This window comes from Dunckerocampus dactyliophorus, chromosome 13 (genome assembly GCF_027744805.1).
Source record: "Dunckerocampus dactyliophorus isolate RoL2022-P2 chromosome 13, RoL_Ddac_1.1, whole genome shotgun sequence".
NCBI lineage: Eukaryota > Metazoa > Chordata > Actinopteri > Syngnathiformes > Syngnathidae > Dunckerocampus > Dunckerocampus dactyliophorus.
In genome coordinates, this window is record NC_072831.1 from 12567954 (window position 1) to 12591726 (window position 23773).

At 41.0% G+C, this 23773-nt stretch overlaps 2 protein-coding genes across 7 annotated transcripts; one reads left to right on the top strand and one right to left on the bottom strand.

The window, feature by feature from the left end:
• Positions 1-32: 32 nt before the first annotated feature.
• Positions 33-8615, bottom strand: LOC129192915 (hepatic sodium/bile acid cotransporter-like). Of its 5 annotated transcripts, none has more exons than XM_054797364.1 (7): positions 8531-8615; positions 5890-6105; positions 5337-5771; positions 3866-4070; positions 3464-3642; positions 889-1088; positions 33-768 (listed from the first exon to the last, which is right to left on the bottom strand). In XM_054797364.1, the coding sequence occupies exons 3-7, from the start codon at positions 5735-5737 to the stop codon at positions 689-691; spliced, it is 1065 nt and encodes a 354-aa protein (XP_054653339.1). In that variant the 5' UTR covers positions 5738-5771; positions 5890-6105; positions 8531-8615; the 3' UTR covers positions 33-688. The 5 variants fall into 5 exon arrangements, with proteins under 5 accessions (XP_054653339.1, XP_054653338.1, XP_054653340.1 ...); XM_054797361.1 differs by having other exon boundaries at positions 34-768; positions 5989-6105; XM_054797362.1 differs by lacking the exon at positions 8531-8615 and adding an exon at positions 7073-7185 and having other exon boundaries at positions 34-768; positions 5989-6105.
• Positions 8616-13540: 4925 nt separating this feature from the next.
• LOC129192878 (protein max-like) lies at positions 13541-23308 on the top strand. Of its 2 annotated transcripts, none has more exons than XM_054797286.1 (4): positions 13541-13708; positions 16393-16500; positions 21773-21911; positions 22153-23308. In XM_054797286.1, exons 1-4 carry the CDS (start codon positions 13673-13675, stop codon positions 22335-22337), a joined length of 468 nt encoding a protein of 155 aa, XP_054653261.1. In that variant the 5' UTR covers positions 13541-13672; the 3' UTR covers positions 22338-23308. The 2 variants fall into 2 exon arrangements, with proteins under 2 accessions (XP_054653261.1, XP_054653262.1); XM_054797287.1 differs by having other exon boundaries at positions 21788-21911.
• Positions 23309-23773: the final 465 nt, after the last annotated feature.

Consider the following 23773-nt stretch of genomic DNA (forward strand, 5'->3'; position numbering starts at 1 on the left):
TAGAAGTATAAAAAAACTGCCTTTTCAAATATCATAAAGCTCAGTTTTAGTTGACATTGTCAGAGAAGCATTCATTTAGAATTATTTGTCATTTACATTGAATTAGAATTGCACTACAGTATATAATACTAAGGTAAAATTTTCAAAAACTTCTCCCGGGCCAGAATATTGGGAATGTGTGCATTTTCCACTGCTTTTTATACTACAGACAGCAATGTAAGACGACAATGAAGACAACGCTTTTTTGGGGGAAAAATATTTTTGAAGACAAAATGAATCTTTGTTTTTTTTAATCGTGTTTTCCACATCACTGAAATAACAACTGGTAGGTTGCTTAAAAATGGGTTATATTAGCTGCTCTGCTTCATTGATCACCATTATTTTTGAAACACTTTTTTTCCAGTGGAACTCTGTGTCGTAGCCTCATACTCTCCAGGTCACTGGTGCATGTGAGTCACAGTAAAAAAGCTCTGACTCACTTGGGGAGGAGTTAATTTGAATGGACTTCTACTTTTCATACTTTTTTTCTAAGGAAAAAAATGCTTATATTCAGGGCAATACTGTACCTCTCTGAGAGGGTCAATAAAAAACAACTTGTAATTGGAAGACGAACATCATAAAAAAAAATACAAATAGTTTATAGTTTTACAGTATATTGTAGCATTCATAAGTGCATCAGTCCCAGGTGTCATGTTTGGTTATTTGCCTCCAAACTCGGACACTCGGGTTGTTTCTCCTCGTCTTGCTGAACAAACACATTCTTGTATTCTGTGAAAAACAACATGACAATTTTAGACTTTTTACCTGTTTAGAAAAAATATAAATATCAAACCACAAATCCTCCCTTCCTGTCCGCACACTGCAAAATCACACAGCTGTGACATTTACCCTCAGCTGATGTCTTGATTATTTGGTAAGATCTGAAGCACACGGTCAGCAGGAGAGCCTCAGCACACTGGAACATGTAGTACAGCAACGGGAAGAGAAACATAGGTCCAATCACCTCCGGAGGAAAGGCCACCTTCAGGATGGCCACACACAGGTGAATGTTCTGACAGCCTGTTTCCACTGAGATGGTCCTGCTGCATCTAAATATTAACATGTAAATAACATGTAGATAAAGAGGGAATTTACATCACAGCAGAAAGCTGTGTCCAAAATAATCATGCTTGGTTTTTGAGGTATTAATTCAACAATATATTAGTTTGCAACTGTATTGCATCATACTGAAAGGTCAAATAACTCCAAATTGAACATTATTATCTTTGTAAAGCTAGAGCTCTTGTACAGCATCTCATGTCATTATACTGTGCAAGTATACCCGTGAAGTGGCAGATCTGTGTATATATTGCAACAATTAAATTATATTTTCAAATGATTGAAGGTAAGATATATTCAATGTACTGTAAGACTGTGCAGGCATGAGTTCATACACATAATAATGCATCATTATGGACAGTATAAATACTAATGCAGTATAAAGTGTTCCCTCGCTTTATCACGGCTCACCTTTCGTGTATTTGTGAATTTTTTTAGGGTTTTTTTTTTATTACAGGTGTGAACGCTGTTAGAGGCCGAGCCAGGCCCTTTATTAAGAAGAACTGCATTGTGGGAAGTTGAGTGTCTTTCTCTCTTCCCTCTTTCGTCTTTTGTCTGCACCGGCCATTGTTTTCTGCGTCCTGATTGGCCGTAGACCACCGTCAATCAATCTCCTTCGTACCGCCCTGCTGTGTCTCCTGTGTCATCGCTAGCTTGCTAGCTTGTAAATGGATTTCACAAGGATACAAAAATGTTAGAGTACAGCGGAACGGCGCCAGGGCGAAAAGGCACAATCACAGGAGTGAAATAGTGTGACTTGATCATTTCTTGTGTTCGACCTGTAGGTTGATCATTAAAAATCAAACAAAAGTTTGAACTTTTTTGTGAATGTTTAAACAAGGGAGAAATGTTATACTGTAAAACGTTAATGCCTGTCTGAGAAAAAGTGTATAAAGTGTATGGTGAGGGGTTTTACAGCTTTCAAACATATTGTAAAACAAATTAAGTTGGCTACTTCGCGGATCTCACTTATAGCGGGCTATTTGGGGAGCCTATCCCCCCGCGATAAATGAGGGAACACTGTAATGTGTGTGTCATATGTAATATGTACATTGCATGCATTGTAGTACAGCAATCAATAACCAAATGAATGATTATGTTTTCCATGTAAACTGAGTGTTTCATTTATATAGAAGGTGGTAACATTTCAACACATAATGTGAATTAATCAGTAATCGCTGAGGCATGTAGAAGGAGTGGGATTAAATAAACTTTCTTCCTCCTACTTATTTTGATACATATACAGTAATCCCTCGTTTATCGTGGTTACTTGGTTCCAGACCCGACTGTGATAAGTGCATTTCCGCAAAGTAGAATTCCTTATTTATAAATCTAATATTTTCATAGTTAGAGCATAAAAAACACAAGGTTTAAAACCTTCCAATATGTTTTTTTTTAACATTATCAGACCCCTTTAGACATGAACTAACGCCTCTAGAGTCACCTTTACACTTGTATTACCCAATATAGTAGACATAATAAGAGTAAATAAGCCATTTAAGACATAAATAAGATGTGTGCTCGTATGTGTTGCTGCAAATGTCTTCCGGTGGGGGACAGACAGGACGCGACATCGGAGGTTCAGAGTTGAGTTTCATCTTGGCCTAGGTAACGCCGACAACAGCCCTTGTTTATATTAGGGATTTTATTCATATGATTCATATTATACAGTATTAGGGATTTTTATTAGGGATCATTGTGCCTGTTGTGAGATAATTCAAACCTGCAGTAAAAGCCTGTTGTTCCGTTGACCAAATCTGGTGATTGTGTATCTCACCAAACATTACAGTAGCATTACTGACACCTAGTGACCAGTGTAGAATACGTCTTTGAATGCACCTTTTTAATGCCTTATATTTTCATTTTACTTCATTTAGCCATTGTTTTGCTTGAAAATGCCTAATTTAAACAAAAATACAAAACATTGGCTTAAATATCATTTTTTTGGCCAATAATAGACTTTATTCAACCACAAAACAGCTTGATTATGAAATAATATATTTTTGAAAAACAGTGATAGATAGATAGATTCAAAGTGCAAAGCGGTGAGGGCCGACTGTATTGGTGAAAGGAACTGACCTGTTAATAATCATGAGTATGCACTACTAAACTAGAGTAAATATCTGAAATCAAAGTCAAAAGTGCTTATTTTTGCATCCAAATCTTGTTTGATTGACTTATCTTAGGTAATATATACTGAAATCTGATTTATATTACTTCCAATAAGCAATAACATAAGTCAAATGCGATTATATTTTCAAACTGAGAAAGCACCTTGTAGGAAAAAGGGTCTTTTTTGTCAAAAACTAGCACTTTCTTTTTCAGATACTAAGATACTAATCTTGCATATCATTTTCAAACTTACTTTGGGCTGAGTCTGCATATGGTGGACATGACGTATCCCAGCATGAAGCCTATGAGGGGCATCAGCGCCGCCACAGTCAGAACATCAGGGGTGAGGATCATCCACAGAATGTCTTTGACCGCCAGGCCGGACAAAGAGAACAGGATGATGCTGGAGATGATCATTGTGCCTAAACCAGACTTTTGGCAAAGTCACACAGAACATTTTTGTCATCATATTGCAACACTGGATTCAAGGCAAGGTAGGAGGAAAACTATACACACACACATGGCATTTATTATCTGGGAGCATGTGAAGATCATTTATTTGTGGAGGGCTTCCTGTTGCTCAGTAGATAATCATCCTCAGTGGTGTGCATGTGCAGTGTTTTTGGGAAAGTCTTGATAAACAAAATAAATGTACCTTCAAGACCAGAGGGGTATATTTAGGCCTGTAGCGATTGATAGCAATGCCCATGGCGCAGGGCACCAGAGTGAAGGCGAGAGCCGTGATGATGCCGACGTAGGGCACAGCGTTCTCCAGGCCGCTGAAGCCTTGACAGTAGATTAAGAGCAGCAGGGGCATCAGGCCCAGAGCTGCAATGCAGGAGCATGTGGTCATCACTATGCTTGGAGAGGAAAAAACAAATATTTTATTACGGGATCAGAATATTGGTCCATTCATTTTCTATAGCACTTGTCCTCATCGGGGTCACAGGGAAGCTGGAGCCTATCTCAGCTGACATTGGGTGCACACTGGACTGGTCACCGTCAAAAAACACAAAATGCATCTTTGTCTGTGTAGGCTCTCAGTCGTACAGGGGTTGTCCATCGAGGGAAAGGCTTCTTGAGATGTCATCTGTACTTCTGTGAAGAAGGTGTTGGACGTTTCGCTCCTCATCCGAAGAGCTTCGTCAGCGAACTAATAAGTGCTGGTAGCCTAGGCCTTAAACACAGTAAGAGTGGGCGGAATTGGTGTGCCAACACCCTCCTCCTATTGGTTCTTTACACTAAGCCTGGGCGGAGTTGTGGTCTAATCCTCTCCTGCCATTAGCACCTTCGATAAAAGGGAAGTGTCGCTCCCTGAGTTGGGTATGAACGACTCTGATACTGGCTCGTTAGCAGTTAGCAGTGGCCAGATTTTGGCCAAAGAAAACAGATGGTTTGAAAGAGGAGTAAAGGAAGCTATTTTTGTCAAACAACAGAACCCATCATTGAATCAGAATGGTGGTTTGAGGTTTAATTTGGACCCTGTGTTCAGCAGGTTACTGAGACCAAAACCCACAGCTCTTAGTCATGCAAATGAGGTGGAGCCAGGGCCGAGCCAGAACAATAGATGCTAACCAGCCAGTATCAGAGTCGTTCATACCCAACTACAGGGAGCGACACTTCACTTTTATCGGAGGTGCTAATGTCAGGAGAGGATTAGACCACTACTCCGCCCAGGCTTAGTGTAAGGAACCAATAGGAGGAGGGTGTTGGCACACCAATTCCGCCCACTCTTACTGTATTTAAGGCCTAAGCTACCAGCACTTATTAGTTCGCTGACAAAGCTCTTCGGATGAGGAGCGAAACGTCCGACACCTTCTTCACAGAAGTACAGATGACGTCTCAAGAAGCCTTTCCCTCGACAAAATGCATCTGTTTTTCAACTGATATTTTGCAAAAAAAAGTGTGTGTAAGTGACAGGGAGAAAAGCTGGTCAGCATTTACATGTATCAATCTTTAGATCTTTCTCCATCTTTTTCAGGAAGAATGTTGCCGTTTATTGGGATTAATACGACACATATTAGTAAGGAAAACTGCACCATCTTATTCTCTTGTGGGGCACTGCCCTTGCCCCCCGTGCACCACCTGGCTGTGGTTTTGTAGGGAAAGTTTACGTAAATGCTTACCTGAGGTTCATGTCCCCCTTGAGGGCCAAGGTGAAGATATTGGACAGGTTTCCTCCTGGACAGCAGCCACAGATGAGCACTGTCACAGCCTTGATGGAATCCATCTTCAGTAATTTGGCAAGACAGAACGCAGTCATGGGCATGATGCCAAACTGGGCCACAATGGCGATGGCTACTCCTTTCGGCCGTAGCAAATGGTTCCTGATTTTGGAAATCTCCATCGTGCAGCCGAGAGATGTCATGGTGATGAAGAGGAGAAGGATGGACAGGATGTTGATGGCTTTGTTGAGGGGAGAGGATATGTTCAGCACTCCCATGCTCCCATTGCCGGACATATTTACTCCATTGTAAAGGACGGTGATTCCCTTGTAGACGTCTGTCGCATTCATTGTGGAGCTCATCTCAGAACTGCTTATACTGTGGCGTGGCCTTCACCTGGCACACAAAGAAAACCTAAGTATTTCTTAAGTTCTTTTCAGAATAGGGTTTTTTTTTAGTTACCGGGGATGGCAAAGATAAAAAAGTGTGATGACAACCGTGGAACCAGACTTACTGTGACATAGAAAAGGGTCTTGCTGCTCCGTACAATATATCCAATACACATCGACGGTATTTTATATTTTAATATATGTTTTTGTCTGTTGGCATTTACCATATGCCAGATGCCATTCTGGACACAACCCTCCCATTTATCCAGGCTTAGAACCGGCACTTGATATCTCCAATTGCTGTTTGTTGGGGCCCAAGCTGGGAATCAAACCCACTCCATCTGCACAAAAGGCAGCATCGCGTACCATTACACCACCAGGGCTAGAAAAAAATGTCTGTGAATATTCTCATTCATAAAGGTCATCATATTCTCATGGAACTGAAACAATTGCAACTAGACTGTTGAGGTTCTCATAGAAGACGTTTCACCTCTCATCCAAACAGGCTACATGTCAGACTAGGGATGTCCTATTTGGTCTTTCAGCATGAACTATTTAGGCTAGAAATGTCCTATCTGGTATTTGAGCATCAACTGATGAAGCCTGATGAACTGATGAAGCCTGATTGGATGAGGAAAGACTAGATTGGAAAGCACTAACCTACTAAGCCAAGATTAGAGCTGTTCTATTCAGTCGTTAAGCCTCTCATCCTAGCAGACTTTGAGTTCATGCTCAAAGACTAGATAGGACAGCCCTTGTCTCACAAGACTAGTCTTTAAGCATGAACTCCATCTTTTAGGACACCCTAAGTGACTGACTAGACCAGAGAAGCTGACCCATATGGAATATATACAGTATATATCATTCTTAAGTTTGTATTTCTTTTGCATTTTGGACATTTGGATCTTAATGAGGTTTTAAGTAGAGCTACAATATGCAAAAGCAAGAAGGGGGAGTGACACAAAAAAAATTTGGAGATTGTAATTTAAACAAAAAAACAAACAAAACTGAAATAGGTTCTTTATCACCTGATCAAAAGTTTAAGACCGCAGGCTATAAAAGCCTAAATCTGCTCCAAATTTGTATTTTCTGTCAGGCATTCACACTGTCATGCCCTCCTGATGGCTAAAGCTAAGAAGCTTTCTCTTTTTGAACGTGGTGGGATTGTGGAGCTGCATAAGCAAGGCCTCTCGCAGCGTGCCATTGCTGCTGAGGTTGGGCGCAGTAAGACAGTCCTTCTACATTTTTTGAAAGATCCTGAGCATTATGGAACAAAAAAGTCAAGTGGTAGACCCAAAAAAATCACACCTGCGCTGAGCCGCAGGATCCGATTGGCTGTCCATGAAGACACAAGGCGGTCTTCCACCCACATTAAGGCCCTTATTGGTGCCGACTGCAGCGCAATAACCATCAGACGGAATCTGCGGGAAAAGGGTTTAAAAAACAAAAAAGGAATTCAAAGACCTCATCTCCTTCAACGCCACAAAAGTGCCCGTTTAGACTTTGCCAGGGAGCATCAAACATGGGACATTGAAAGGTGGAAAAAAGTTTTATTCTCTGATGAGAAAAAATGTAACCTTGACGGTGCAGATGGCTTCCAACGTTACTGGCATGACAAGGAGATCCCACCTGAGATGTTTTCTACTTGGCACAGTGGAGGGGGGGGTCCATCATGATCTGGGGTGCTTTTTCATTCAGTGGAACACTGAAGCTTGAGGTGGTGCGGGGTCGTCAAACGGCGGCGTGCAGATGTTGCAGCGGGCATCCCTCATGACTGAGGGCCCTCATCTGTGTGGTAACAGCTGGGTTTTTCAACAGGACAACGCTGCAGTTCACAATGCTTGCTTGATGAAGGACTTCTTCAGGGAGAATAACATCACTCTTTTGGACCATCCTGCATGTTCCCCTCATTTAAATCCCATTGAGAACATTTGGGGATGGATGGCAAGGGAAGTTTATAAAAATGGCCATCAGTTCCAGACAGTTGATGCCCTTCGTGAAGCCATCTTCACCACTTGGAGCAATGTTCCCACTAGCACTCGCACCAAGCATGCCCAAACCCATTTTTGAAGTGATTAACAAGAACAGTGGAGCTACTCATTACTGAGTCCTACTGAGAACATTTTTTGTCCAACCTATTTCAGTTTTTTTTTTGTTTAAATTACAATCTCCAATTTTTTTTTTTGTGTATATATTGCAACAATTAAATTATATTTTCAAATGATTGAAGGTAAGATATATTCAATGTACTGTAAGACTGTGCAGGGATGAGTTTATACACATAATAATGCATCATTATTATCGATGGGAAAACCTGCCAACATGTATGAATTTGTTGTACTCAGCATGCAATTTGACTCTTGAATACGCTTGCATGCTTCTCTGCTCTCCATTTTGTTGCATTTCGCTGGTTTCAGTTTCGAGTTCAGTCTGTACAGTACAGATAAATAAATAGATAGGATCAATTTCTCAATAGTATTTCAAATCGGGATTGGGGGGTGCGAAAACATTTTTGTCCCCTATTAGGGGCATGACACAAAATGATTGAGAACCACTGGTGTACTGTAAGCACCCAAATGTATAAGACTCACTTTTAAAAACACAAGTAAACACAAGAACACTGGTAACCCTTCAACCACGCATACACAATATAGATGCATAAATATATATTTAAGAACAAATGCTACATTGTAAGTCTGACCAATATTTGTATTTCAAATAATATGAATAAATTGCTAGTATTAGATATACAGTAGACTTTCTTACCTTCATTGCAGGCAAACTTGTGCAACTTCAAACTTTTCGTCCTCACTTTCATCCCTCCTTTTCTTTTTGTGGCTGGACCCCAAGCCCTCCCTCCTCCGTCACGTGACACCATGGCAACACGACGGCGCAGTTGCAGACTCCAAAGGAACACTACCTTCCCTAGAACTCTGTGTCATACGCAGCTGGTTTGTTGTTTTTGTAAATAATTCCATGAAGTCAATCTTTTCGAGCTTGTTACAGGAAGTCGTCTTCATCTGCACTGTGTTCTTGCCTCAATTCCCAATTAATGAGAACAATCTGGGGAACAACGGCAGTCGTGGGCATTGTGCAAAGAATGCGATTTGTGCTTGTACACAGAAAAGGGACAATTTATTCATTTTGGGGCTTCTCGAGGTTGCACACAGAGGCCCAGTTGATGTTACGCAACCAGGCAGTTAATTCACTTCAGCTGTTAGTTATAGGACTTGGCAGAAGAGATCCTCTTTTAGTTAACAAACACATTAGTTAGCATTCACATGTGCACGTAAAGAGCTCGAACGTGACGGTTGCCTAATCTCTACAGGCATGGTGGAGATTAGGTCCCCGTTAAAGGGACCACAATGGAGCATGCATTTGAAAACAAGGGAAATGTTCCAGTAATTAAGGAGGCAAGAAAAATTAATCGGGTAATGCTGAGTTTGTGGGAAAAAAATGTGCTGCACCATTGTCCTCGTAGATTGCTGTGGCTATTTTTTGCTGTGGCTGCTGTGACTATTTAAACAGGAAGGCAACGGGAAAGAAGGGCAAGTATGCAGTAGAGAAACCTTTCATACAGTTGTGTTTTGTAGATTATTTCTTTCTCAGTTTTTCCTTGCCTCTGTTGCCATGGATGGGCCATAGTGTAAATGTAGGTATCGATCCGATGCCAGCTACACACAGGGACAGTATTGCTCATACTGATTTTTTTTTTTTTTGTCATTTTTTGGCTTTTCCCTGTCAGGGGCCACCACAGCAAGTCAATCGCATGAATGGTTTTGGCATAGTTTTTACGCCCGATGCCCTTCAATAGTGCAAAATAAGTACATAAACTAAAACTAACTAAAGTAACGAGTGCAAGATTCTGGGATGAGCAGGACAATGAGGGATGAATCCATCTACAAAAGTTGGATTGTCGGGCTGAGTGTGGAAAAGACGGGGGAACACTAAGCTAAATATTACAACACAGTATTTATATAACACAGAGGTATTGTGATGGTGTGGGGTGGCATCTCCATTACTGGAAAAATTGAGGCTTGTTATCCATGAAGGCAAAGAGATATCAAGATGCAATTCTGCAACCAGCAGCAATCCTATATCTCCACATTCTATAATCCAAGATGACAACGCTCCCCCCATAGAGATGTGTTTATCAGAGGTTACTTCTACAATTTGGGAGAAGAAAGCAACTCAAAATGATTCTCTATAGTTTGTGTGGCCCCCACGTGCTTGTACGCATGCCTGACAACGTCGGGGCATGCTCCTAATGAGACGACGGATGGTGTCCTGGGGGATCTCCTCCCAGATCTGGACCAGGGCATCAATGAGCTCCTGGGCAGTCTGAGGAGCAACTTGGCGGCGCCGTATGGACCTAAACATAATGTCCCAGAGGTGTTCTATTGGGTTTAGGTCAGGTGAACGTGGGGGCCAGTCAATGGTTTCAATTCCTTCATCCTCCAGGAACTACCTGCATACACTAGCCACACGAGGTCGGGCATTGTCGTGGACCAGGAGGAACCCAGGTCCCACTACACCAGCGTAGGTTCTGACAATGGATCCAAGGATTTCATCCCGATACCTAATAGCAGTCAGGGTGCCGTTATCTAACCTGTAGAGGTCTGTGCGTCCTTCCAGGGATATGCCTCCCCAGACCATCACTGACCCACCACCAAACCGGTCATGCTGAATGATGTTGCAGGCAGCATAACGTTCTCCACGGCATCTCCAGACCCTTTCACGTCTGTCGCATGTGCTCAGGTTGAACTTGCTCTCATCAGGGAAGAGCACAGGGCACCAGTGGTGTAGGTGCCAATTCTGGTGGTCTATGGCAAATGCCAATCGAGCTCTACGGTGCTGGGCAGTGAGCACAGGGCCCACTACAGGACGTCAGGCCCTCAGGCCACCCTCATGGAGCCTGTTTCTGATTGTTTGGTCAGAAATATTCACACCAGTGGCCTGCTGCAGGTCATTTTGTAGGGCTCTGGCAGTGCTCATCCTGTTCCTCCTTGCACAAAGGACCGATATCAATCCTGCTGATTGAAGGACCTTCTACGACCCTGTCCAGCTCTCCTGGAATCTCCTCCATGCGTCCAGGTACCGCAGTGATGCCCTGGTCCAGATCTGGGAGGAGATCCCCCAGGACACCATCCGTAGTCTCATTAGGAGCATGCCCCGACGTTGTCAGGCATGCGTACAAGCACGTGGGGGCCACACAAACTACTGAGCATCATTTTGAGTTGCTACAATGACATTTTAGCGAAATGGACCAGTCTGCTGCATCATTTTTTCACTTTCATTTTTGGGGTGTCCTCTATAAGGGTGATCATTTTCATTTCTATCAAAGGATGTGGCATCATTTTGTTACTAATACATCACCTACTTATTATCAGGAAAGATATTCAAGATCATTTTTCCCCCAGTTTAGATCTGATGTGTTTTCGAAGTGTTTCTCTAATTTTTTTAGCAGTATATATATATACTGTAGTACCTCGCATAACATAAACCTCCTTTTACGTAAATTCCACTGAATGTAAAGAATTTATGTAAAGTATTTGCATCGTATTACCGAAGAAATTCCATATAACGTAAAGCGTCAAGCCGGTGTAAGTTTTTTTTTTTCAATCAACTTTATTTATGCCTCAAGTCGGTGCAAGTTCAGACTAACACTTGGTGACGCCATCTGACGCTTCACGCTCTCATTTGCTGATTTTTGGGGCACCGCCTCCGCTCTCATCTCATTGGTTGATTATCGTGGCACCGCTGACTTATACAGCACGTTTGTGTGAGAGACAGGCTTCTCCCTTCAACTTTCTTCATCTTTGTAGTCGCCCTTAAACTAACTTAAACAATTAAGTTAAGTTACAAATTAAAATTTTGCACACAGCATTATCGTGTAGTGCGTGTGTGTTTGTCTGTGAGACCAGATGACTCTTAGACTCTGGCCAGTCCTCCTCCTCCTTCCCGCCTCCACTTGTGTGCTCTTGATCAAGACATCTCCTGAACGATAGGATTGTTTTTGTTTTTCAGTTTTACTCATTTACAGTAATCTTATTTATTACCTTATTTTATATTGGATGTTAGTCTACTATCTTTATGCTAATGTTTTCTTATATTTTCCCACCATATTTGGTGGACTTTGAATATTTTGAAGTGTTAAAGGGGTGAGTTTGGGTCTTGGATCTTGGAACGGATTAGGCTATTTACATGTATTTTACGCTTCGTGTAACATAAAAACCCTATAACATAAAGACAATATTCAAGAGAGTTTTATTGTCATGTGCATGGTAAAACAGCAGTTATACCATGCAATGAAAATCTTATTCTGTTCATTCTCCCAAGAAAAGAAAGAAAACACAAGAAAGAATAAGAACATAAGAAACATAAACACATAAACATATATACCAATAAATTAAGCAACAAAAACAGAAGAGACATTAATACAAATAAATAATACAAATAAATAAATAAATAAATAAAGTGCTATGAGTGTGTGCTTGTGTTGCGTGTGGCGTGTGTGAGTGCTTCGTTGAGAAGCCTGATGGCCTGTGGGTAAAAGCTGTTTGCCAGCCTTGTGGTCCTGGACTTCAAACTCCTGTAGCGTCTGCCTGACGGTAGGAGTGTGAATAATGAGTGTTGTGGATGTGTGCTGTCCTTGATGAGGTTGTGTGTTCTGCGTAGGACTCTAGATTTATAAATGTCTTGCAGTGAGGGGAGGGCTGCCCCAACAATGTTCTGTGAGGTCTTGATCACCCGCTGGAGTGCCTTCCGATCTCGCGTTGTACAGTTACCGTACCAAACAGTGATGGAGGCGGTAAGGACACTTTCGATAGCGCATCTGTAGAAGCAACTCAGGATTGTGGTGGACATGCCAAATTTCCTCAGTCTTCTCAGGAAGTACAGTCTCCTTCTTCATAATTTGTTGGGTGTTGTGACACCAGGTGAGGTCCTCGCTGATGTATGTGCCAAGGAACTTGAAGGTTTTCACCCTCTCCACCTCAGTCTCATCAATAAACAGGGGTTTATGCGGCTCCTTTTCCCTTGTTCTTGGGTCAATGATCATCTCTTTAGTCTTATCTGTATTGAGAAGGAGATTGTTATGCGGCATAGAAAACGGATGGATGGATGGATATTCAGATCATATACTATAATGTTGTTGTTGTGTAAATCACTCAATTGAAAAGTGATATTTCTGATATTCAGTGTATGTCCACATTAGCCCAAAAATGACACTTACAGTGTCCTTGTGTTATATACAATTTGTGATTCCTCACATAACCGCTTGTAAACTACAAAAACTTTAGAACCTTTAGTTATAACTAAAATGCATCGTATAAACATTCAGATGATACATTTTTGCGAAGTAGTCATGCATAATGTAAAGGGTGATGCATTTTTCATGACCCTGTGGTGTTACAACACACTAAGACAAATTCTGGGTTGTTTGGTGCAATAAAACTGTTCTTCTCTCAACATATAACCAGGCTCCTCTGTCAATATATTATTGTGAGGACAGATGGTGGTCCTGCTCAATTTGACTGCCCTCCCCCACTCACCGTGCGCGACTCCACAGGACCTTCAAATAACAGTTTTGAGGATACAGTGTATCCATCAAGGGGGTAATGTCAAACCAAATGGGTTGTGGGTAATGTAGTTTCACTGCTTGACACAGTGCGTTACCAATAGTGGCTGTGTGTTCGCGTATTACTCCATTACCCACAACACCGTACTCGGTATGCGCATGCGCGATAAGTGTTTTCCAATCCATGTGTAGGCGAATCACGTGTGAAGAAACCGTTGATCGTCATGTCTCTGCTGTAAGCAGAGCTTCGCGCAAGACTTTATTTGCCTCTGCTCCGCTTTCTTTTGACAGCTGCTTGTTTTCTTTTCCGCATACCCCTTTACCGAAGAATGAGCGAAAACGATGACATCGAAGTCGACAGCGATGTATGTGCCTCAGTTTCCCCTTAGAAAGCAGCTAGCCAGTCTGTTAGCTTAACAGCAACTTTGTAGCTGTAGCCCACTTGCGCTACCCCGAGTTAGCTAGCGAGCTAGCAGGTTAAGACGTAGTATATTTCAACAAGCACAGTAAAAACTCTTTGGTAAAGATTTTTCTTTGAGTGGTAATTTTTGGTGTACTATTAAAAAACAATTACACTGTGATGAAGTGGTGGCGTCGACTTGGTGCTTGAAATCTGCTTTAATTTGGTCGTTCTCGTCGTAGTACATGGCCAACTGTTTAAATATTGTATAGATCCCGTGGATGTATATATTTTACAGATATTAAGCTTAGTCCAGTTTAGAATATTTGTGTACAAAATAAATATTAGAAAACCACATACATTGAACACTTGGTATATGCACAACAACTAAGCTCTTCCAGCAAGGTCAGCCCATATGAGGTAAACGTTCCTAATTAATGTTAAATTATTACAACCTCATTCCAATTTTGTGCTTCAAACTGACTTTACACTGTCTCACCATGCTTAATATTCAATTGGTATATCAATATTTTCATTAAGATGCAATGACCCAGATTGCTGAACTAGCATTAACATTATTCGTGTTGGGGCGTATTTTGGTAATTTGGTGCAGAACCTTGCTTGAATTAATCAACACATGAATGTGGATATGGATCCTGTAAAGCTATGACACCAGACTCTGCTGTTGTGATGTTCTAGTACTATTACTGGTATCATTCCCTGCACCACCCCTTTTACAGAATATACAAGCAATATTTGGTGCAAGCTTGCTAAAATACTTAAATTTGCAGGTATGTTTTTTTGGTCATAATGTATGCATTTAATGTCAATCATGCCACATGCTCGATCTAGTTATTTCTCTGAGCCGTGGATTCCCCTCCCCCCACTTGTTTTAGCTCCTGCTCATAAAGCCACACACTGCTTGCAGGCTTGTCAAGCCTTCATCTGCTAATGTGATTTTCAGGCTTATTTGTGCACACCTTAACAAAATAAATAGATCACGTGCAGCTTTAAGCAGCTCCCAAAGTTAAATAAACAGAACTGCAGAATGTCACCGTGCACAAAGTTGAGGTTTGCATATTGTATTACTATTTAGTTTGATGCACAAATATAATTGCGGTAAATCATTGTTGCTTTTGTGCATTTTGTCCGAATAGGAAACTTCCTGCAAATCAGTAATTTGTACTGAAAAAGAATATGTCACCCCAGAGCTATATGGCGCGTTTAATCAAAACAGATATACGCCAGAACATCATGTTCCCATTGATGTTGTTTGATGTTACACAGCCTTCAGCCGCTATGAGGTAGACTGGGAAGGATTTGTTCTGTTCTGTGATGCTTACCATGGTCTGCATCCTACTTGACTCAAGGTGTGGAATAGGTTGAGTCTAAATTAGAGATGGGTATTGATGTAATGGTCAGTTATTTTCATAATCTTAAATATTTTTAATGTGGTGGGAGAATCACTGAATGCCCTGAACTCCTGCTTCCATGCCAGTGTTGTATTGAGGAAGAGTTGATGTAGGCCTTAGTTTTCGTCCTGTTGCAAGACTACAAACTACACGAGTCGAATAAACAGCACCTCTGCTGGATGCAGCCAAGTAGTGCACTCCATTTTGCTTTTGCATTTTTCTGGAAACAATCAACAATTCCAATTCATAAGTAGATGACATAACGCCTAATGTGCATATTTGGCCAATATGCAAAAATGCAGAACTCAGGCCAGAGTGGAGATTTTCAAAAACACTGATTTTCTGACTCAGCATTTGTGTGTGGATGGATAAAGCTTAGCGTTTTAGTTTGTGTCATAAGAAAAGTGTGACATTATTTCATGGTTCAAACCTTATTTAACAACAGAATGCAAAGTTATGGACTCACGGGTGTTTGTGTATTTTCATTAAGCAGTAGACACGTGTACGTGCACCTCATAACGGGCACAGGCAAATAAACAATAAAAAAGTCCTGTGTAGGTGTGTGCTGATTTTAAAGATAACATAACGTCATTGCACATATAATATCTCACTATATTGATGAACAGTGTTATAATGTGCAATCAGTTATGGTATGTGTGTATGAGGTGCGGTAAGAAGCAGAGTTGCGATGCCATCTACTGTGCGGATTTGTAACTACAAGGGACATAGCCAGTCCCATTATAATGTGGCTGTCCAAAATGATTTGTGGTGGCCTGTCACAAACAATATATGGGAAACGCTGTGTTGGATTGTTATAACAAGAGTTGCTGCCATGATTATTCATTGGGTTAATAAATGAAATTGATTATTAAGAAGGAAGAAACGTTGATGTTACTTCATTCCTGAGGTACAAACGTGCTCGTTGATCTTCCAGTCCGGTCTCAAGAGCACTACACTTCACTACAGCACAGTTGGAAGACGTGGTCCTGGGCTGGCGCTATTGTTCATGCATCAGCACATGCATGGGCCAAACTGGACACACTCTAGTGTTTGCTTGCTCATGCACAAGCACATGCTTGTTTATATTCCATTAAAAACACAATTCACGCAAATAGAGTGAAATTAAAGTGTAGGCCACTACTGGTTTTTGCTAGATGATGCCATGCTCATTCAGATAATACAAGGAATGTGGGAATTTCTTTACACCAGGTGAAGTAACTTTGCCTTGTCGTTACAGGCAGACAAGCGAGCACATCACAATGCGCTGGAGCGTAAACGCAGGGACCACATTAAAGACAGCTTTCACAGTTTACGAGACTCTGTGCCTGCACTGCAAGGAGAGAAAGTAAGGAGGGAAATGTGTATTTTGAAAATACTGTTCATTTGGCCTGTATATTGTCACCCTAACATGCACACATTGGCCTCCAGTAATGAGAAGGGGTAGAAGCGCAGACCCACACCAAGGTCAATAGACAAGTCTGTTATTACATGCAAATCAACAACATAACTTGATGTTTTGTACAGATGAGTGGTATTGGTAAGACAGCCTGCACCTTTGGTGGACCTTGACTTACAGTCTTTAAGTCTATCAGCTTTCCTGGTGGGCTGACGTTTTCCAAAGGCTATTCTCTCAGGAATAAATAGGAAGTGTTTGGTCTAAAACAGGGGTAGGGAACCTATGGCTCGAGAGCCAGATGTGGCTCTTCTGGTGGTTGCATCTGGCTCTCTTCTCTGGCTTTAACACAGTAAAATTTTTTCATTGTAATTTTAGTTGACAAAAATCACAGTGTTAAAAATAACATTCAAAATATAAAACTTCTTTATGCACTTTAATTCATTCATCCATTTTCTACCACAAGCACAGAAGTCACATTAATGGTAAGAAGTATTTTACAGTATTTATTATTGGTTAGTTTCAATATAACAACATTATTAAAAAGAATAAATTCAGAGAGTTATTATACTCAAAAATTGTTGGTCATGCTTAACAATGCACACATTTAGTTGTATTGTCAGTTGTTGTTAGTTGTATATGGCTCTCATGGAAATACATTTTAAAATATGTGGCTTTCTTGGCTCTCTTAGCAAAAAAGGTTCCCGACCCCTGGTCTAAAATGTTTCACATTAAATGACAATCCTATAACTACAAGTTGCATTTCCTTTAGAACGCTGAGGGATTCTGTTGCTGATCCAGAAGGTCAAATAAGGAAAATGAGGATAAAGGTTTTTGTATGTCTCATAGAAGAAAGGCATAGAAAGGAGCATGCTCAGACATACAAACATAAACACCTTTTCCTCCACTTGGCAGCGTGCTTTAAAAAAAACAAATCACCTTAATTTAGACAAAAACATATTTTACTTACCTTTTGAAGACAATATACAGTATATCACTCTGAAACTTCCAGAGGATGACATTACTTCTTTACTGTAAGGTGACTTTGGCGAACCCGGTGCCTTGCACTGCTGAGAAAGGCTGCTCATCTTGTCCGATGAATTCAATTATTTTTTTAGGGTTATTAGCTTAGCCGTCTGACTGTCACACACATGCGGACGCATGTTAGCCACATGGCTGTGTTAGCTGTCGTGACCGTGAGCCTCCAAAACTCACTTTAGTCCATCAAGTGTTGTTCTTCCATTGTGGTATTAAAGCTTTGTAAACGTACTACCCCCGCCAGGTATTTGCATGGCATGTGTTGGCAGTTTGGTTCCACACGGCACACATGATTGCTTTTGGTTTGAAGGAAGTGGGAGGACGACACTACCAAAGACATTAGTTAGGTCAAGACACTACACTGCATGAAAGGGTCGCTGCGGACTGCAGTAGTGCTAGCCACAGGTGATTGGATTTTGTGATCGCCGTTGCCATCGTTTTATTGGCATATGCCGATCACATGATTTTTAAATGGAAATCGGCCGATACTGATCGTTGGCCGATTGATTGGAGCATCCCAGTTATTGTGTGGTTTGCGTTTCCACTGCACCTCAAAGTTCAGAGTAATTTATTCAAATCAGACTGATGACTTATTGTTAATTGGTATAGTTCTACAATGATGCTACTGATGTAAATAAACAGACTGTATTAGGGCAGATTTTTTTTTTTTAAATAAACTGCACATAGGTAAAATACAAAGCTAGTAAGTGATTTAAAAACAAAGTGACATGATTGACAAAAATGTGTGGACAGCCAGAAAGACATCTTCTCAGAAAAGGATGAATGTCAGGCGAGTCCATTTAGCTATAAATAGCAATATATAAAGACTAAACAAACTAAATAGTGAGTATTTGATTTACCTTTGTTCCACTCGGTTACTGTCTCCTCTCGGGGTGTCACAAGATCTCGTGAGGTTAGAATGATTAAGATTTCTCATTCAGAAAAAGAACTGTCTAGTAAGTACTGGGCCTGGGACAATAATAAATAAATTAATCACAATTTGTAAAAAATGAACTCGATAATTTTGCTGGCCTCAATATATTGCCATGTGTATGCGTGTCTGCTTTCTTCATCTCACGCCTCCAAACAGACAGGAAGAGGGTTTGCTCCGTGTATTGGTGTCAGCACCTTGGCGAGTTTGTTCCATAGAACAACAGCATGAACGGAGTGAGCCCTTTTGTCAGTCATACAGTCTCTTTTTCTTGGTGGGCGGAGGCGTAGAAATTAAAACATAGTAGAAATTAAATTAAAAGATTGCAATATATTGTCTTTTTTTTTTTCATTGTACTTTTCTTAAAAAGAATGTTAAATTCTCATCTCGTTCCATAGACCCAATCGTGTGTATCGTATCGTCTCGTGACACCCCTAGTCTCCTCTGTTTCAAGCAATGAAATCGCAGAGACCTATTGCTGCAGTACACCAATCTGGTCAACATGTATTGTAGTACAACAGTACAGCTGTACTTGCCCTTATTATAATTTTGTTCAGCGTGTGTCGTAAATTACATCAAGTGGCTTGTCGGCTATTGGTTGTTCTGTTTTGCCGTATCAAAGTCCCACTGAATATGTTCCTCTGCAAATACGCTTAAAAGAGTTGTCCGTCGACTTCTCGTAGCGTCTTTTCTTCTGCTCCGTTTTTTAAATGATCGATATGAAGCTTGTAAATATGAAATAAACAAGTTTGCAGTCAAACATTTGCTTAAACATGCTGGGTGAGTAGAAACACTACAAGTGTGTTCCACCAATCAGCATTCTTCAGCACAGACTGCCACACAAAAGTGCCCAGGCTTCTGAAAAAGAGCCTACCTGGAGCTTTTCCGGTCTCAGGAGAAAAGTTTTTTGTTTATCAACCGTCCCGTTTTCCTCGGGAATCTCCTGTTTTAATAGTGTCCTGTATTTTAAGCTTCATGAAAAAAACCCTCTCTGGTACTGCTTGAGCAGCACAGCTTCTGATCCGCTCGGTTGCTGGTAAAGTCAGGCCTTCAAAATAAATGTACACTAGTTATTAACACCAGCACCCCATGACTGGTATGGTAATTTTGGTAAAAACACAGTGGGGGTTTCAAAATAAAATAGAAAAGTTCCTGGAAAAGTTTCTGCGGTGGAAAAGGTGCTCTGGTCTATAGGTGATTGAGAATATAAAACCTCTCATATCGGTCATTAATGAAAGATCGAATCTGAAGTACTAACTGGCTCAATACTGGTGGTTAGTGTATATGACAAGTGACCGCTTTTAGTAAACTATCGCATTTTACAGTAGTATGGTGTGGGATGGAGGCCTTTGTGTATCAGGAATATTCAATGATAGCTGCGCACTTGCATTAAACAGGTGGTCCTTGTGTTCTGTTTCTAGACTGTGATGTATCGCGTTGTGGTGTAAGTCAGATCTTATACTTGAATTATACATAAATTAACTTCTAAGTTATTCACTCTGTACACATGAAAGACATGAAATACAGTAATAAAAAGATTAAATACAAGAATTACCGTCGTCAGAGAATGAGCGATCTGGCCGTTGTGTGTACTGTAACGTTAAAGAGTTTTGTGATTTCCGACCGTCTGTGAACGTGGCATGAGTCGGCTGACAGTAGCCTGTTTTGTTTTAGCAATAGAAAGATTGGTGATCGACACCTCCTCATCATTGTAACAACATCCAGGGATAGACGTTACAATACGATCTCTATCCTTAATTAGAGATGTCCCGATCCACATATTTGGCTTACGATCCAATATTTTTTATAGTCTTGCCGATCTGATCCCATCTGATCCGATCCGATCCAGTACCAATTCTTTTTTTTTCCCATTAAGCTTTTCTTACAAACATGAATTTGTGGAATTAAATATGGTTATGAAAATAGCTCTGCAAAGCATTGAAATAATGCAAACAAATTATTGCTGAATTTACTTTTATTGTTAACACAGCCTGATCAACAACATTGTTTGGCTTCTGTAACTAACCTCTGTGAGTCAGGTTCCTAATCCAATAAAAGACAGAAATGGAAAAAATGGGCATGCAAAATACTTTTAGGGTAGGACTAATTTTTTTAACAAACTCTCTTTGGTGCAGGACTAATTTATTGACGGGCTGTAGTGTAAACAAACGGTTAGAGCGGTTAGAGCAGCACTTCCCCTGCGAGCAGTGGCAGAGCCAGACATTTTTCATAGGGATTGCCAAGGTGAGACCATTACTCACATAGGGGTGGCAATAAGTTGATACCTGAAATGTCTAAATGGCCAGTGGGGTGGCCGGAGAATGACCAAGGGTGGTCACGGCCACCACGTAGCTCCGCCACTGCGTGCGAGCTCCCCGCAAAATGGCACAGCAGTCCGCGCACAGTGAGAGGAAACTACCGCTGTAGCTACGGAGCCGAATATGTGACGTCCACCATGAAACTAACTTCTTCACGGTACACCGTGAACCCACCACCTATGGTGGTGTTGCGTTTTCTATTTGTTACGGGTGGCGGGAGTGGAGTGGCAACCAGCTTTGCCACGCATTAACGCAATTACCATGTTGGAGTGTGGCCCACAGTTATGAACGTGATACAGCAACCGGATCGGCCTGATCTCGTGACGGAAGCCGATATTATCCGATCTTCAAAATGCAGTGGATCGGCAGCCAATCCTCATCCTGAAGATCGGATCGGGATATCCCTATGCTTAATGATGGTCGCGAGAGTCAAGCGATTGATGCATTTGTGGCCAATATTGAGCATGTAGTTTATTCTTTGGCGGCGCGCTGAACTGTAACTAGCGCTTGACTGAGTCTTGTGTTTATGGACCAAAATTACGTTTTTAATTCATTTATGGGAGCATGTACGTAACCACGGAACGCTGTAACATGGAACTCAAAAAACCGAGGACCACCTGTACCTGCTTTTCTTTGTCATTAAGACGAAAAAACATCTAGCGAAATACACTTATTGGCTACGTTATTATGACAGTATGGATAAGTTGTTTTGGTAAACTGGAAGAAAAAAAATCCATGCTAATGTGAACCAAACAGTGCTGCTTGATAAAACAATGTGGTCATGATGGAAGACTTTCAGGCCTATGTAGTCATTGTTAGACTATAACAGCTTTGTGACAATGTATACCTAATAAATTGTTTGATGAGTGCTAACTGTTTGTGTTGGTATTGCCACGGTATCACTGCTACATGGATCACTGAAATTGTCTGCTGACAGAACTCTGTTAAACAGGCTTCCCGAGCACAGATTCTTGACAAAGCTACCGAGTACATCCAGTACATGAGACGAAAAAACCACACCCACCAGCAAGACATTGATGACTTAAAGAAGCAGAATGCACTGCTGGAGCAGCAGGGTATGTATAATATTTGAACTGAACCCAGAAAAATGGAACCTCCAAAGTCGAATCCCCGTAAAGTCATACAATTTTGTGTTGGAAACACCAAAGAAGGGCAAAGAGGAAAAGTGTGACGATAGCCATAGAACTGGAGCTTATTATGACATAGGAAAGCGTTGCAGTTGTGGAGCTTCCACTTTAGGGCTTTCTCAAATGTGATACGTTGTGCTGCCTTGCTTGATGATCTTGCTCATTGTAGTTCGTGCTCTGGAGAAGGCAAAGGGGAACAATCAGCTCCAGACCAACTACTCCTCTGACAGCAGCTTGTACACCAACCGCAAAGGGAGTGCGGTGTCGGCCTTCGATGGCGGCTCCGACTCCAGCTCGGAATCAGAGCCTGAGGAGCCGCACAACAGAAAGAGGCTGCGCGTGGAGCCTAGCTAGACTCTCCTACAGACTTTTTTTGCTTTTGTTTTTTGCCCACCAGCCTGAAACTCCTCTACTCCTCTTAGCTGTGTTCACTCAGCCCTGCCTTCTTCTTACGTCAGTCAGGAAGCACGGCGGCGACTGTGTGGGAGAGGTGCTATATTGTGTATAAAATGCTTCTATCTTCCTAAGCATCCTGTCACTCGTCCTTGTGTCCCAGCGTGCACCACCTTCCTCCTCCCACCCAAAGTGAGGCAGCTCTGCAGTTTTGAAGGACTTGGCGCCTTTCAAACCTCAGTGACATTCTTTAATGAATGTGTTTATGAAAAGGTATGAGGCGTTGAGTCAGACAACCTGCAAATTTTGGGAGGAGTTACTTTGACAAAAAACGGCAATTGGAAATAGTTTACCTTTTTAATATTCATACTTTTTCAGATGAATGTGATGTTATACAAAATGCGACTCACCCTGTTATTCAGTGTAGGTGGCTAAAGTTTTGTGCTTTGAAAATGTTTTGTGTAATCAAATAAATCCCTCTTATTTATAGTGAACCACCCACATTTATGTCAGTTATGTTTGGCTTGAGATTTCATCCCCCCAACAAGTTCATCTATTTATTTTTCTTCTATTTTTACTATCTGACAAAATGAGAGTATAAAAAAATCCCCTAATTGATAATGAATGTTACACAACGCAGTTAACTTTATTTTTATGAATGGACTCTTGGTTCAGTGTCTAGTATATAATCTAATCCTAAATGGTGTCAGTTTTGCTAAGAAAAAACTTTCCTGGGGAAAAAAAATATTTGCCTGTGCTGGGAACGTTTCTTTCTCTATTTTTCCTTTTCTCAGAGGTAAACAACTAGTGTGTACGTAATCAATATTTGTTTGGAAATTACAGGTATGTTGTACATACTGCCAACGGGTGTCTTGCAAGTTAAGACATACCTTTATTATGAGACTATAAATAAAACTTTTATCCTTATTGGATGTATTTCTGACTGCCTGGTTTCCTGTCTTCTTGTGGCAACATTTTATGGGTGTTATTTTTGCGAATAGAATGACACTTCAAAGGAAGTAATATTTACAAATACATAAGGAATTTAAACTTGATTTTTACAAAAGCAACAGGAGCTTTGACATACAGCAGGATTAGTTGAAAGTTACAGTATTTAAAGTTGCCTTTGTTACCTGTTTGAGTGTGGCTGTACACAAATTGATCAACTGACTAAAACAGCTAATATTTGGCCAAAGTTGTCCTTCAGGAGGATGCAAGCCTGTTTGCTTTGGAGCCTTCAAAGACCCTCGGAATGTTGAAAAATACAGAAATTAATACAAAAAATGGGAACCGATATAGGACTAAAATAATCTGCTTTATTCTTTATACAGTATGACTAATGTATTAACTTACCTGGTCATAAAATGGTATACACAACCATTAGCATACACCTTGCT